Below are 15,156 nucleotides of genomic sequence, written 5' to 3'. Positions count from 1 at the left end.
GTCTAGAAATCTGTTGAAGGCAGCAAATGTGTTACAAAAGCGATGCTTTGATGGGGATGATTTTAGAGATGCAACTTCTCTGCAGCACGTTCAAGCATGCTGTCAGCATACTAAAACCCTCTCAGAGAAGAAGAGTCTCTTAAATCATCCCCTTTCAAGCACAGCATCCTAAAATATGAAAGCCAAAAAAAAAAATCTGATAAACTCAGTGGTCGACCAGCCTAATCGGTTAGGCTGTCTATTTAGATTCATCTCTAATTTTAATCTAGTCTGGCAGAACACCTCACTCACACTTAGTTTCATGTAAGTTACAAATACTACAATCTACAGTCAAATACTAAGTCAGATCCTCAAAGTTTTTACATCGTGTGCCAAAATTCAACTTTGGGTCAGGACTGGGATTTGCATTTCAACAGACATCTCTTATAATTAGGCCACGATAAATCCCCCAAAGGCTTATCTGAGGGATAAAAAAAAAAAAAAACTACAAAAATGTCAAAAACCATCTTAACCAAAGACAAACAGACCTACAAATCACAGTTCATGTGTGCTCTCTTCGAGATGCCATGTTGAACAAAAGAATAGCTAGTCTGGATGAGTACAAATAAATTTCCATCGTTTGTTTTGAAAATATTCCAGAATTTAAAATCCGCAATAGATGAGGGACTGTAATTGGCACTTTATAGAGCAGAAAACAGGTGCCTACCTCAATCAGTTTGTTGGCGTGCTCACGGAAAACTTGGGCATATTCCTTCACCTCCTTTTCATTACCATTCTTGGCAGCCTCGATCAATACCAGCAGTGGAACATTGGTCTCCAGAAAAGAGTCCGACACGTGGTCCATCACAGCCTTTCGCAGCTAAAATTATGAATACACAAACACACAAATCCTTAGCTAGAATATGACCATTCAGAGCACCTGGGTTTGGTTTATTAATTTTTAATATGCAATGTAAACAACATGCATCTAAAGAGGGACAGTCATGATACATTATTGAGAATGCAGATTCTGAGCACTGCTTCATGGTGAACAGACCTGTCTGCGTAGGTCACGAGTCTTCTTAGTCATCCTGTCAATGGCCACGTTGAGGGCATCACTCTTCTCTTTATGTCCAGCCTGTGATAAAAACAAACAAGAGAAAATATACTTAGAGAGCCTCATTTAAACTTGTTATAGTCAGGCTCACTGGGGAAGGGGGGGGGGGGGGGGGGATAGGTGGGAGTTTGAGCTGAGAACTGAAAGGACAAGACAAACTTATAAGATATGATGGATAAGATGCATTTTACAGAGAGGGAGAAAAAAAGTAAAACAGCACGAGTCATTTGAATGGTTATTACCCCCTGTGGCAAACATTTCATTCTTGAAAACTTTGTAGGGGTTTTGGTTCCTTTACCCCCCTTTGGCGATTGTTCCGTATGACTAACATGACTTGAGTTACTGTCACAAGGAACCTGCCAACGTTCTTTCACAGATACATTTTTCATCTAAAAAATCCAGAGATTTGCCTGTCTCTTTCTTGAGCTGGGCTTAAGTAGTCCGTGAAATAATTCATGACACAAATAGCTCTCCTGCAGTTCAAGTACAAAAAAAAAGGATCGAGGGGAAGGCACACTTAAAGATTAGTTAAAATGCGACAGATGCTTTTGAACTGGTGTCCGATTATTCCAGCCCCAAACATCAAGGATTAAAATGTAAGCAAGGCACTTACATCTTCAAATAAAACCCATTATGTGATGGGACAGACAGCCTTTAACAATACACAAAGTTCAGCAGAAGGTAAGCAGGATGAGTAAACCTGATCAAGTAGAGTTCACAAGTTAGCCAACACAATGATAGGCAATTGATGTCGGAGATAAATCTGAGCAATTTCCACACTTTAGAAGGCTTTCTCTTCTCCAGAGCTCCCAGTCAAGTCGGCTAGTATGGGAGAGCGGATCTCACTCACATGCCCCAGACAAATTGCTCATGTGCAGTGGGTAGGTAAATCTCCAGCACAGGGAAAAGGCCTGGGGGAAGGCCGTCACAGGGGCACAAGCAGCAAAAGCATGACAGTCAATGAAATATGGCAGTGTCACTGGCAGTTCAGCCCCCATTTACCCTCACCTCATTGCGTGGTACACGGTAGGAGGCAAGTCAACGCCATTGGACTTAATCCCCTCCTGATTTTGTGCAGTCAGATAAAAGCACTTTAGAACAACGTAGACTGTAGCTTGTAATGGTGAGGGACTGTCAATTCAAAATCTCTAACCTGCAGGTGAGTTGGTAATGGAGTAGAACAAAAATTTCCTACATTAGTGTGGATAGTACTTTCATCCACAGCATAACTAAGAAAACTCAACGGATATTAGCTATATGATCGCATGTTTCCGCCCAAAGGGTGAAATGACTTTGATCGCTCAATATTGATTTTTCTTTGAGCAGCACCACTTAATTGGGCAGTCATTTGATTCCTCACACTAGTTTACGTGGTGTTTTCACATAGTTAATGATGGTCAGGTAGAGCCGTGCTTGCAGCATGAACTGGTGAAATTGCAGCATGAATTGGTGAAAAAGAAAAAAAGATTTTAAAAAACATCCTCCTCAGCAGATATATTCCTTAAGGGCAGATTACACACCAGCAGGGAAAGAATCTGTAAAAAAGTCATATAAACTATGGAGAAAAACGACAAACAAATAAATCATACGCAAAAAAAAATTCTCCAGGTCATTTTAGAAAGTGACCACCCCAAAAAAAGAAACACAGATGTTCAAATTAAGCACAGTAGGTAAAATGGCACGAAAGCTATTTTAGCTCGACCTATTCTCACTGTGTGCATAGGAGAAACAAAAAATAACTGGGGATGTTCCAAACTACAAAATTAACTAGTCAGTGGCTTATCTGAATGAAGAAATCTTTGTATAAATGGGCTGGTTTAGTCACGTTCACTAGATATCTATGGCATATAGAATACATAAAGCAATTAGAAAAAAAAGTTTAACTTTCTAGCTTGAAATGAGGTCCTGAATACAACACTCATACAGTGAGATTCTGAGAAAACAAACTTTTGCAATGTGCAATGCAAAAACAACTACAACAGACCAACAATTACACATAACAGGAATTATTTTTCACAGCAGGCGATTTGACATCCGGCAATAATTGTCTTGAAATGTATTGAAAGCGGAGAATGTGTTACAAAAGCAGTGCACTGATGGCTGTGTCGGCATCATTTTAAAGGGGAAAGGAGACATGTTTAGAAAATCTCTGGGCAATGTCTTGAGTTTGTCAGCAAACAACAGTTGAGTTTATATAATGAAACACACACACACACACTTATATACACATAAGCCCTATTCGGACAGGACTAGTTTCACAGGGGGACGTTAGAGAAATTTCTGTTTCACAGACGTACTTTGAGATTTTAATCCTGTCCGAATCTGCCATGTCTGTCTTTTTCTCACACGGCCTCTGTAAAAATTCCAGAGCAAATTACCTACTGTTTTATTGTCAGACTCGGCGGTCCTCAGAGAAATCTAATACCGTCCGAATGCGAATGTCTGTGATTGCCGAAAATGTTTTTTTCCAAAACGCTTTTTCTTGTGTGTTTTGGTAAATGTGAACTACTGTACAATCTCTCGCTATCGCACCGGTATTCAAGTTTCTGCTTTTTGTGCACCGATAAAGGATGTAGATGTGTTCGGTACACTGCGAAGAAATAAAAAAATTAAATCAACAAGAATCAAATCACAAACTGTTAAGACTGGCTACTGTAATATCAGTTTCAGGTAAGATTACTTTCATTTCTGCAATTAATTACATAACGTGTAAATTATATAAGTTAAAAAATTTTATTCCAGTGGGTTTATTATAAGAACCCAGTTCTATAAAATCATGATGATAAATGTATGTTTAGTTTTTTTATACTACAATTTTTATAAAATGTTTACAAAACACTAAATACGTTAGGACGTTTTACTTTATATTTAAAAGTGCTTAATTTTAAAAATACTTAATTTCAAAATACATTTGATCAAATTTCATAAATTGTGTTCAATGGCAATTTTTAGTTACATTCCTGAAATGTACTTTTATATAGTTTGCAGCATGACAACATGTGATCTTCTGCAATGCCCACATGTAAAACACAGACACTCCTACCTCGGTAATAAACACGGAGATGTTAGTCCCGTCCGAATCCGTACATGAAATCACAGACGTAGATTGATAAAAATTGTAACTCAAACGTCGTTTGGAAAACTAGTCCCGTCCGAATAAGGCTATACACACACATACTAGGGGTGTAACAATACCCTCCTCATGTCAACTATTCGATACATATCACAATATATGAAAATATATAGTTACACCCCTAATATACACACACAGTACCGGTCAAAAGCTTGGAAACAAGGTTTTTTGTATTTTTTTTTTTTTTTTTTTATGTTTTAGAAAGTAGTCTCAGTCTCAACAAGGCTGAATTTATTTGATCAAAAATATAGTAAAAACAGTTAAACTGAAGTATTACAATTTAAATTAAATGTTTTCTGTTGTAATACATTTTAAAAATGTAATTTATTCCTGTGATGGCAAAGCTGAATTTTCAGCAGCCGTTACCCCAGTGTCACATAGGCCCTCATTTATCAAAAGTGCGTACACCAAATTTCCAGCGTACACCTGGCGTACACCCAAAACCACGGTGACTTTGAGATTTATTAATATGGACGTTGGCGTACCGCACGCTCAAATCCTACGCCAGCTCAGGAGGTGGTGTACGCACGAGTGCGGGAATGCGCAGAAAAACAATTCCTAACACCACAAAACGCACTGACAAACTAAAAGATATGATATATTATGACCCACTATAAAAAAACAACAACATAGTAATTATAAACTTCAGTGTTTATTTTTGTGCAACATGGACTTCAATGTTTAATTTGTGTGACTTTACCAAAGCATTTGAATTGTAGGCATATGTATTCCTTAAGTTGCGAGCCTGTGCGCTTTACCTGACGTTTCAAGCCTTGTTTATACTTTCGCCTGGCTCCGCAGCGCGAGTCTCCGCAGACTGCGCGCGCACCTCCCCAAACGAACCAGGCGTTTATACTCGACGCGCTCGCCGTTGTACTATTCTTTGAAACGATGGTTAGGCCAGGGTTAGGCCCGGCAGGTGTGCACGGACTGTGTTTAGTAATGAAAGGCTTTCAATGACCAAAAAAATAATTCAGACTGACAAAATAAAAATGACATTCTTCTTTTAAATAATAATAATAATAATAATAATAATAATAATAATAATAATAATAATAATAACGACATTCTTCTTCTAAATAACAATAAGCGTCACTAATAATAAAAATCTAGAAATCAATTTTGTTTCTTTCCACTTCCCTGGTTTCGCTTTCTCTTTCTCAAAGAAGTTTCTCTTCTTTGCCGTCTTCCGTGTGTCCATGGCGTAAAATGAGGGCGTGGGGGGAGCGGAGACTTGAATATATAGGGGCGTGTTATTCTAATGACGCTCGTTTTCAGCCGCGGAATTTATCAAGCGCAGGTATTGCGTACACCTTGATTTCAAAGGTACGCACAGCTTCATAAATCAGGTGGTGAGAAGAGTGTAAGCATAATCTTACGCCAACATATACACCCGTTTCTACGCAAGAATGATAAATGAGGGCCATAGTGTTTAACAGTTGTGCTGCCTAATATTTTTGTGGAAACTGATTTTTTTTTTTTTTTCAGGATTCTTTGATGAATAGGAAATGTTCAAAAGAACAGCATTTATTATAAATTGAACTTTGTTGTAATATGTATTCATTTCATAAACGTATTTAATGTCTTTATCAATTTAATGTGCCTTTGCTAAATAAAAGTATTTAATTTGATATTAGCTAATAAGAAATTATCTTAGAATGATTTCTAAAAAAAATTGTGTGACACTGAACTTGACATCACAGGAATAAATTACATTTAAAAATATATTACAACAGAGACCAGTTCTTTTAAATTGAAATAATATTTCACAGTATTACTGTTTTTACTGTATTTTTGATCAAATAAATGCAGCCTTGGTGAGATTAAGAGACTACTTTCAAAAACAAAGAAAAAGTAATGTTTCCAAACTTTTGACCGGTTGTGTGTGTGCGCACACATATATATATTTATATATGTGTATGTTAGGGCTGTCAACGTTAACGCATGCAATACATTTTTTCCAGTTTAACGAGTTAAAAATATTTAACAATTAACCCAGCATCCATTTTTCTGTCATCCATTGGCTAGTCTTACATTATATGATCACGCTCTTCTTCATGCAAATGCTGTTAAACCATTCAAGTGCGACAAGACAAAAGAGACCGCGCGCCATAATAGAGTTCTCTTTAGCGCTTGAATGAACAACACCACACAATTATGACAAAATGTCCGTTTTGTCAAGTATATCCTCATAAGAGCATTCTTAAATGAGTTAGTCTTGAATGAACGTAAAGAGTTGAGAGAAAATGAAGCGCGTGTGAGATCTGCGTCTCCGTCAGCAGCTGCTGGTCTTAAAGTGACAGCAGCCATTAATTCTGTCTGTCAGTAAAGTTAAATCAAAGAACAAAGGTAACAAAATTACTCACAGCTCTATATTTCTATAGTCTATATTTATTTTATAATTTATGCAGTGCAGACTGTTTGATAACTTTATTCAATTTCTGTAGGCTATATGTCCTACCTGTTAGACAGGTAGGAAGAGCACAGGTAAATATGACATTTACAATGGGTTTATGTGAGGATTGTTTAAGTAAACGTAAAAAATTGATCGCTTTCAATTACACTATAATGCTGAAAGGCTATAATTAATGTTTAAAATTTGGGGGGGGGGGGGTAAATTATGAATGTATTAATATCAGTGACACTGGCCTTCATTCATAAAAAGATGCCATTAAAAAAGTATTTATTATATAAGTATCTAAATGTAAAAATTTAGGAGCACAGTCAAGAATTTAGGAGCACCTTGTGATCAATGACAGAAATGCACCTTCCCATTATGAGGCGATATTTGACTTTAAAATGGCTTGCCGGGTTTTATTTTTTACCTTTGTACGGGCATTTTTTTTAACCTTATTAATGTGTCATCTTTTATGTCAAATTCATACATTTAGATTTATAAACTGAGTTAGAATAATAAGCATAATCAAGAAGAATAAGTTACCAATCAAATGAAATCAGAGGTGGCATAGAAGAACAAAAAACATTTTAGGCATATTTACAGACTGTTTAATGAGGCTCAGAAGTGGCATGAATGCATTAAATTCATGATAATGTTATTATATGAATGTTTTAAATAGAAGGTTTTGTATATATAAACATTAAATGGTTTAAATAACTGAAATTATACTTTAAAAATTAAACTAAAACCGCCAGTAGGGGGCGGCAACGGCAAGTCACTGTCATGGAATCATTAGATTCGTTCAAACAGCCGATTAATTCAGGAACATAGCAAGCGATTGTCTTTATGAATGGGTCATTGAATCATTGACTCACTAGATTAGTTTGAAAAGGCAGAAACTACTGTTGCTAAAATGGAAGTCATTTAATATTAAATTCATGTTTATTGTAATTGTTGTATAAAATCAATATTACATTTGCAAACTTCCTTTTTAATCATTAAAAAGCTGTCACTCGTCTTAGTTCATTGCGATCTCACAAACTTCCCTTATAATCAATGAAGTTGTCTACACTGCACAATGAATCTCTTATTTACAATGTGTCAGTACTTTGTTATAATGAGAGGATTCGTAAACCTGCATGACTCAGCATTGAACAAACTCCAGAGTTGAGACCGGTGGGTGGATTTTAACCCAAACACCTCTGATTGGCCATTGTGTCTCAAGAAATCAACAGATATCCCTGTGATTGGCTGCATTGCTCAAACACTCGTTTTCTCATCACGCTCTCCAGAGTGCACACAAATACGCACTGCCGCTTTTCAAAATCTGTTTGGCCAATATGCTGTTATTAGTTTCAACTGAGGGTGCACCCCATAGAATATGAAGGTAAAAGAGTAGCAAAACTCAAGAGCACGTAGATGTGAATTTGAGAACTTGTACAATAAATATGCGTACTTGTACACAAACATTTACACTCACAGCTCCAATGTGAAAACCTGTAAACTAAAAATCTGAAGTTGAATGTTGAAATTTGCACTTGCAGACAATAGTCACAAACCTGTATTCTGAATTTGAAGCTGCAGACAAGTAGTCACAAATGTGTAAAATGTGTATTGTATGCGATGTCACAAAACCTGCATCCTCGGGGACGCTCTGAAACGTTAACATGGCTTAATGCATTAGACTGATATTAAAAGAAAGAAATGATATCAAACTCAGTCAGTAAACGCCATACTAATAATGCATACTACCGAAAAGCAGTGTGTGTGCGCGTGTATATAAATACACACACACACATACATAGATAGAATATTAAATGCACATTATCCATTTCCACTCTCATCCACATTTAGCCAGTAAGCTCGATAGGCTGTCATCAAACAAGGCTCTGATTCATAAGGAGGAACAGCAAACCCACATGAAGAAAAATCAGCCAAATGACAGAAGAGCTGAGAAAAATGCAGACAACAGCTAAGTTGTGCATGCCTTATGTTTAGTAAAATCTCCAGTGGGGTTTTGCAGTATGAATGCTCTATTAAGTCCAGCATTCAGATTCTGTCCCCACCACTGCAGATCGACAGGAGTATAAAAGGTCTCTGTGACGTCGGTTTGCTAGTGACGCGTTTTGTGCAGAAAACCTGAACGAATGAACGAAAGTGAGAGAGAAGGGAAGGGCCAATCTGATTGCAAGTCATCATATATCAAATTAAATACCAGCTTCCTGAGCCAACTTAATTATATTGTAAATGCATTCATCAACACCTAATTGAAGTAAAAACCAAAAACAAACTAAATAATATGAAATCTCTTGTTTCAATTTACAGCTACAAAGGGGTGAAACACTCAGCAAAAACAAAGCCCTAACACACACATATACATGTATATAAACGCATACAAAATATACAACCTGAGCAGACAGGAAAGAGACGAAGAGATTTAATGTAATTGTTAATTTCGGCTGTGAACTGCCGCAACACGTTGCAGTTATCATATTCTGACTGTGACGAACCAGAGGAAAAAAAGTAAGGGAGGGGGAGAATCAAACGCCAAAGCACTGTGCAAGTGTGCAAGGCGGAAAGTGAGCGAGCCAGGGAGCGAACCAAAGCGCGCATGAGAGAGGGAGAGGGAGAGAGAGAAACTGCACTGATGATCGACGCCAGCCTGCCACCACTCTGTAGCAGTGAGTGGCTGCAACAAAAGCACAGAATAACATCTCAGCTCCTCTCCTCTGCTTTTCCCCCCTCACTGCATCTCCCTTCCTCGGTGCCGAGAACTCCACAGCAGCAGAGCCACACGGAACCGCCGTCGCAAGTGCAGCCTCTGCCTGCCATCAACAAGTTAGGGATAAAGGACATTGAGTACTGAAAGAGGAATGCGTGATCTTCAATTAACCAATTGAGCTGACATCATTGCGGTGGAAAAGGAAAGAGGCAGCTAAGGGACGGAGGGATCTGCTCAGCGGTGCTGCTTTGGATGCAAATCATCAACTTTAAATTTAAGGATTCTTGGAAGGCAAATAATGCTCATCTTTTCTTAATCTGGGAATTGAATAGCAGGACTGAAAAAAAGGAGAGACCCAAAAAAGAGAAAACCGCATCCCAGGACATGGAATTCCTGAATTTGGTTCAACTGGGGGGGCTCAGCACTTCTTTATTTCTGAAGAGCTTGATTCCTCTTGTATTTACCCAAAAGGTTTTTTTCCCTTTGGATTTCTCTTCCATCTGGCTGCTCCAAAAGTCTGCGGAAAAAGACAGTTGAATGCAGCCTCCGATGTACACAAAAGAATGGGTAAGTTAGCCCTTTTATTCACAGAGTCTGGACCTGAATAGGCAATGTAGTGAATAGGAGGGGGGACAGTGGCTGTCAGGGTCTCTAGAAACATCTATATACTTAAAATTCTGCTTTCCTTTTCTTTCCCATACGCTTGTAATATTTAATAAGTGGTCCTTTCCAGCAGAGGGAAAAAAGACGACTTACAAGCCACTTAAATTACTGCAAAAAATAATAATAATTAAAATGGAAAATTAAGGCATATTCTGTTGGGGTGGGGGGAGATAAAACATCCTGAAAAAAAAAAAAAAGACTAAAAAACTAAAGGACTCGCAAATAAATTGTAATATTGCAATACTGCAATCCAAACACATGGATGGATCATTTCTGCATCAAAATGACTTAAGCATAACTATTAGTGCAATTCATTGAACATTCATTTTAAATGTTAATTTAAGATTCTTGGATCAACAAGCAGATTGCTTTGGCTGTTGACAAATACAGAGAGATCGTGCAAGAAAAATGTTTCTGTGTACTGCAGAGATTAGACTTCCCTCCCCCCAGTTTATTTTCTTATCTTTAAACCCACCCAGGTTTCCATTCAAGGTGGCCATTGGTGGGACAAGCACCAGCGGCACTTTGTGTGATCAGCATGCTACTGTGCCTCCCTCCTGTGTCATGCACAACCTGCCCCCAGAAATGCCGATGTGAAGACCTGCAGTTTTACTGCGACACACAGGGGCTCCTGGCGCCCCCAGACGGTGTGGATAAAGGGGCCCTTGGACTTTCGCTTAGACACAACAGCATCAGCGAGCTCAGCTCAGACCAGTTCTTTGGCTTCACCCAGCTTACTTGGCTTCATCTGGACCACAACCAAATAACCACAGTGCATGAAGATGCCTTCCAGGGGCTGTACAAGCTCAAGGACCTTAACCTGAGCTCAAACCGCATCACCAAGCTGCCAAACACAACCTTCATCCACCTCATCAACCTGCAGATCTTGGATCTCTCCTTCAACCAGATGATGGCTCTGGAGCCTGAGCTTTTTCACGGGCTAAGGAAACTTCAGATCCTTCATCTGCGGTCAAACTCCCTGCGCACGACGCCCGTGCGGGCCTTCTGGGACTGCCGGAGCCTGGAATACCTTGGCCTGAGCAACAACCGGCTCCGTAGCCTGGCCCGGAACGGCTTTGCCGGGTTAATTAAGCTCCGGGAGCTCCATTTGGAACACAATCACTTGACCAAGATTAACTTGGCACACTTCCCTCGTCTGGTCGCCCTCCAGTTCCTTTATCTACAATGGAACAAGATCAACAATTTAACATGCACCATGGAATGGAAATGGACAACTCTGGAGAAACTGGATCTCACTGGGAACGAGATACGTGTACTCACCCCCGACGTGTTCGAGACTTTGCCCAGCCTCAAGATCTTGCTGCTGGATAACAACAAACTGACCAGCCTCGATACCCAAACCATGGATATGTGGAAGTCCCTAACTGTGATCGGGTTGTCAAGCAACCTTTGGGAATGTACCAAACGGATCTGCAATTTGGCCACTTGGCTGAGCACCTTTAAGGGGCGATGGGAACATTCTATCCTCTGCCACAGTCCCGAGTACTCACAGGGCGAGGAAATACTGGATGCCGTTTACGGATTCCAACTTTGCCAAAATTTCTCGGCCCCGGTCATACTGACCAGTACCAGTACGGATGCCATGCTCCCAGAGATCACAAGCTCCCTGTTTGGAAATATGCAGACCCCTACGCAAGACTTCTACGCAGAGGATTTTGGGAGCTTTACGATTGTCACTACTACTACCACCACCACCCAACCCCCACGCACTGCCCTTGCTACTACCATGACGGTGGAGGGGGCAGATGTTACAGAGGACTACTCTGCTTTGGACAACACGGTGCTGACCCAGAGGGTCATCATTGGCACCATGGCTCTGTTGTTTTCATTCTTTCTCATTATTTTTGTAGTGTACATATCGCGAAAATGCTGTCCTCCCACTCTGAGGCGGATCCGCCATTGCTCGGCCATTCAGAACCGGCGACAGATGAGGACCCAGCAGAGGCAGCCAATGGCGGACCTGGCTACACAGGTGCCCTATAACGAGTACGATCCCAGTCACGAGGAGGGTGCACTTGTGATCATCAATGGCTATGGGCAGTGCAAATGTCAGCAACTGCCTTACAAAGAGTGTGAAGTATAAACTATTTATTCTTGCAGTTTATGGGTTTAACCATTCGTCCATTTCAAAAGATACAGGGTTTGCTTTTGGACATTTTTTGTTCCCTTTTCAGTTTGTATGAAGAAAGTTTCTTTGAAATTGTTAGCTTTGGAAAACTATGAAAGCTTGAGATGCCTGGGATGAATTTGAAAAGAAGAAATATAGAGAAATCCACAAGTTTATTTTTGTAATACAAATGCAAAGGTTCATATCTAGCTGGGGCAATCAATCTCAACAGAGGAAGGTTGGATGCGTCACTACATCACCAGTTTGTGTACTATGTATTTTGCAGCACAGAGGAGATGAGAAATCTATAGCCAAACCGCCTGGAACCCTGTGCTCCAGAAAACAGTTTATAAAATGACATATCTTCTGATAAATGGTGAAATTTTATTACATGGGAAAAGAGTTACATATGCCGAGCAGTGCAAATTTAAAAGGATAAAAAAAAAAGATTGTGCACATTAGCAACACTATAGATCTCACTCACATATTCACTTTTGGGGAGAGGAAACAAAACATACACAAACCAGATGGATACAAAGCATCATTTTTAACACCTTTTCTAAATTGAGAACAAATACTGTTATAAATTGAGCCACATAATGAAATTTAGATTTGAACAGGGAATTCAACCCACTCACGTTACTTGGCTTTCTCATGTGGCAGAAATGATCCTTTCACTTTCGAGTCTTAAATTCAAACTAATGAGAACACTTAACAGCCTTCTTGTTTCTGTATTTGGTTAAATTCAATAAACTCTTTCCAGTTCCTTGAAATCTTAAAGCCTTGCACTTTGTGCGAAAAGGTTAATGTCCAATATGGCTCTAACAAAATGTCCAAACAAGCTCCCTCTATTACAACTTCAGCAGGGATTTACTGAATGTTAAACAGAGGCGACTGCTCAATTTTCATTGTGCATATATTCTTACATAAGATTGCTTAAAACACTGACATCCTCACTGTGACAGAACAATGCTGCTTAGATCACTGCATCATTAATTAATGGTAGAGACCATCAAAGAAAGCTAGATGAAGCAAACACCAGCGAGAATAACTTCCTAGTGAGAAGGGTAGGGAAAAGGAATGCAGAGGACACTGACAATTGTCTCCTAAAAATAAATGTGCATGCTTTGTGTCGCACTGTTCAAATGCAGCAAAGACCATAATCATACCTAACAGCTTCAATATTGTGTCAATTAAGCCCTGGGAAAACAAATCTAATGTTCTGTCACCCAAATCCTCTGCCCTGAATGTTTCAGCCTCCTCGGCCACTACAAAATCAGTGCATGAGATCTGCTGCCTTCATGGAAATAAGAGAGTTATTACTTCATAGCCTTGCTCCTTTTAGTCCATGAATACAAAATGCCTTTTTTTTTGTCTGCGCAAGAAATACCAGAGGTTCATACCAAGGACACAAAATAAACTGAAACAGAGAGAAAAGCTGAAGTAAAGCGTAGCGCAGCTCTCAGGAGAGCATGCAGAAGACAGCAGGAGGCTGGGTCAGGAAACATTTGTATGCAGCACTGAGAGGACAGACATTAGCATCAAACTAAAGAAGCTGCTGCTGCAGTAACTTAGCTCTTTGTGTTGAAATCAAGAGTTGGGGGCAGGGATGCACAGGGGGGTAAAGGAAGCACAAACACCAGTTAGCATCTAATTGAAGTCAATGAGCATCTTAGAAGCCACCGAGTGAGGCTGAATCAGGGTACATAAACCATTAGAGAAAAAAAAATAACTGCATGACAAAACAGTGAATGACAACACCCTGGGCAAGATCTGGAAAGCACTGAACGCCACACTAGTCAAGCCACAATTATTGCCTCAATACAGAAAAAATATTAGTCATCAAGCTATTTATCTTAAGAGAAAACTGCTTTAGTCATATCCTGGCAGAAGGTTTTGGTGTAAAGCTCAAAATCTGAAAATTGGCATCTATATCAAAGCTTTTCTGGTCACCTACCTAATGGTAGTAGAAAAAAATGAAATTAAGTATGCCGAAGAGATTGGTTAAAGTTGTCCTCTAGAGGGTGCTGTAAAATACCATGAATGAGAAATGACTGCAAAACTTATTTTCTCTAACTCCAACCCTGTAAAAGACAACTTTATGTTGGTAAAAACAAATAGAAAGGGAATGCCGGTCTCTGTAGCTGATCTTTTCTGTGCATCCAGAGGTGTAGCTGGGCTCCTGCATTCCAAAATGGTTTTTTTTCAAATGCTGTTTCACTAAACGATTAAAATCAGCTAACATTTACTAAGCCAAGAACATCCACCAATGGTGTTGCTTTGTTTTGGATTTAGCCAAGCTTTGCTTTGTGCGTTCCTCAAAAATCCTTGCATGTTTAAAGAAAACAGATTACCTGCCATGCACATTAGCACCATTAAAAAAAAAAAAAAAAAGACAAAAACCCTCATATCCTGATCTGATAGTTTAGGCGTTTGTGACGGGGAAGAACGACCTTCTAATGAAATTCTGACAAACTGTTTAAACTATCAGCTTATAAGCAATCACAAAAACCACTGAACATGAATCCATTTGCACTCCTGTAAACTTTTTTTTTTGAGGGGGATCTTTCCATACGCTGAAGTCCTGCTGCTCACTCTGGCCAAAACAGTCCCTTCAAATCACAATCCAGAAACTTCTTTGTGCAAAAATGAATGCTTTTCACCCTCCTCTTCCCAAAACCCCGCTTTTTCCTTTTGTATTGTAATATGTACTATTTCATATCTGTATAGTGGGTAAAGATGTGGCCAACTGAAAAGATCTTTTTTTCCTTAAGACGTATATTTTTAAATAAAAATGTTACAATTTATAAATGTTTTGGTCTAATATGCTCTTTAGGTACATAAGGTCATACTTGCCTGTATATACTGTTGGTTCCTTTCAAATATCTTCTACACAAAGGATTGTAGAAACGTTATCATGTATCAAACGTGCTGAATACAGAGATGGCTGAAAGCCTTTTAAGAACGATGCACTCAGGGTATTCGGTCTAAGCTTCAGGCAAGGTGCCCTTCTGAA

The 15,156-nt window shown here is 39.2% G+C and overlaps 2 protein-coding genes across 2 annotated transcripts in view; one reads left to right on the top strand and one right to left on the bottom strand.

The window, feature by feature from the left end:
• Window positions 1-15,156, bottom strand: part of ctnna1 (catenin (cadherin-associated protein), alpha 1) — a 146,737-nt gene that overhangs the window by 48,969 nt on the left and 82,612 nt on the right. The window contains exons 8-9 of the mRNA XM_079892256.1: window positions 1,037-1,117; window positions 707-859 (exon numbers count right to left, since the gene is read on the bottom strand). Coding sequence (XP_079748382.1) covers window positions 707-859; window positions 1,037-1,117 — 234 coding nt within the window. The remainder of the gene's footprint in view (window positions 1-706; window positions 860-1,036; window positions 1,118-15,156) is intronic.
• On the top strand, window positions 5,721-14,542 carry lrrtm2 (leucine rich repeat transmembrane neuronal 2). The gene is made up of 2 exons (XM_079892257.1): window positions 5,721-9,916; window positions 10,492-14,542. Exons 1-2 carry the CDS (start codon window positions 9,913-9,915, stop codon window positions 12,114-12,116), a joined length of 1,629 nt encoding a protein of 542 aa, XP_079748383.1. The 5' UTR covers window positions 5,721-9,912; the 3' UTR covers window positions 12,117-14,542.

Source organism: Squalius cephalus, assembly GCF_949319135.1.
Source record: "Squalius cephalus genome assembly, chromosome: 14".
Lineage (NCBI taxonomy): Eukaryota > Metazoa > Chordata > Actinopteri > Cypriniformes > Leuciscidae > Squalius > Squalius cephalus.
Note: the sequence above shows the minus strand (reverse complement) of the source record. Positions and strands in the feature narration are given on the sequence as shown.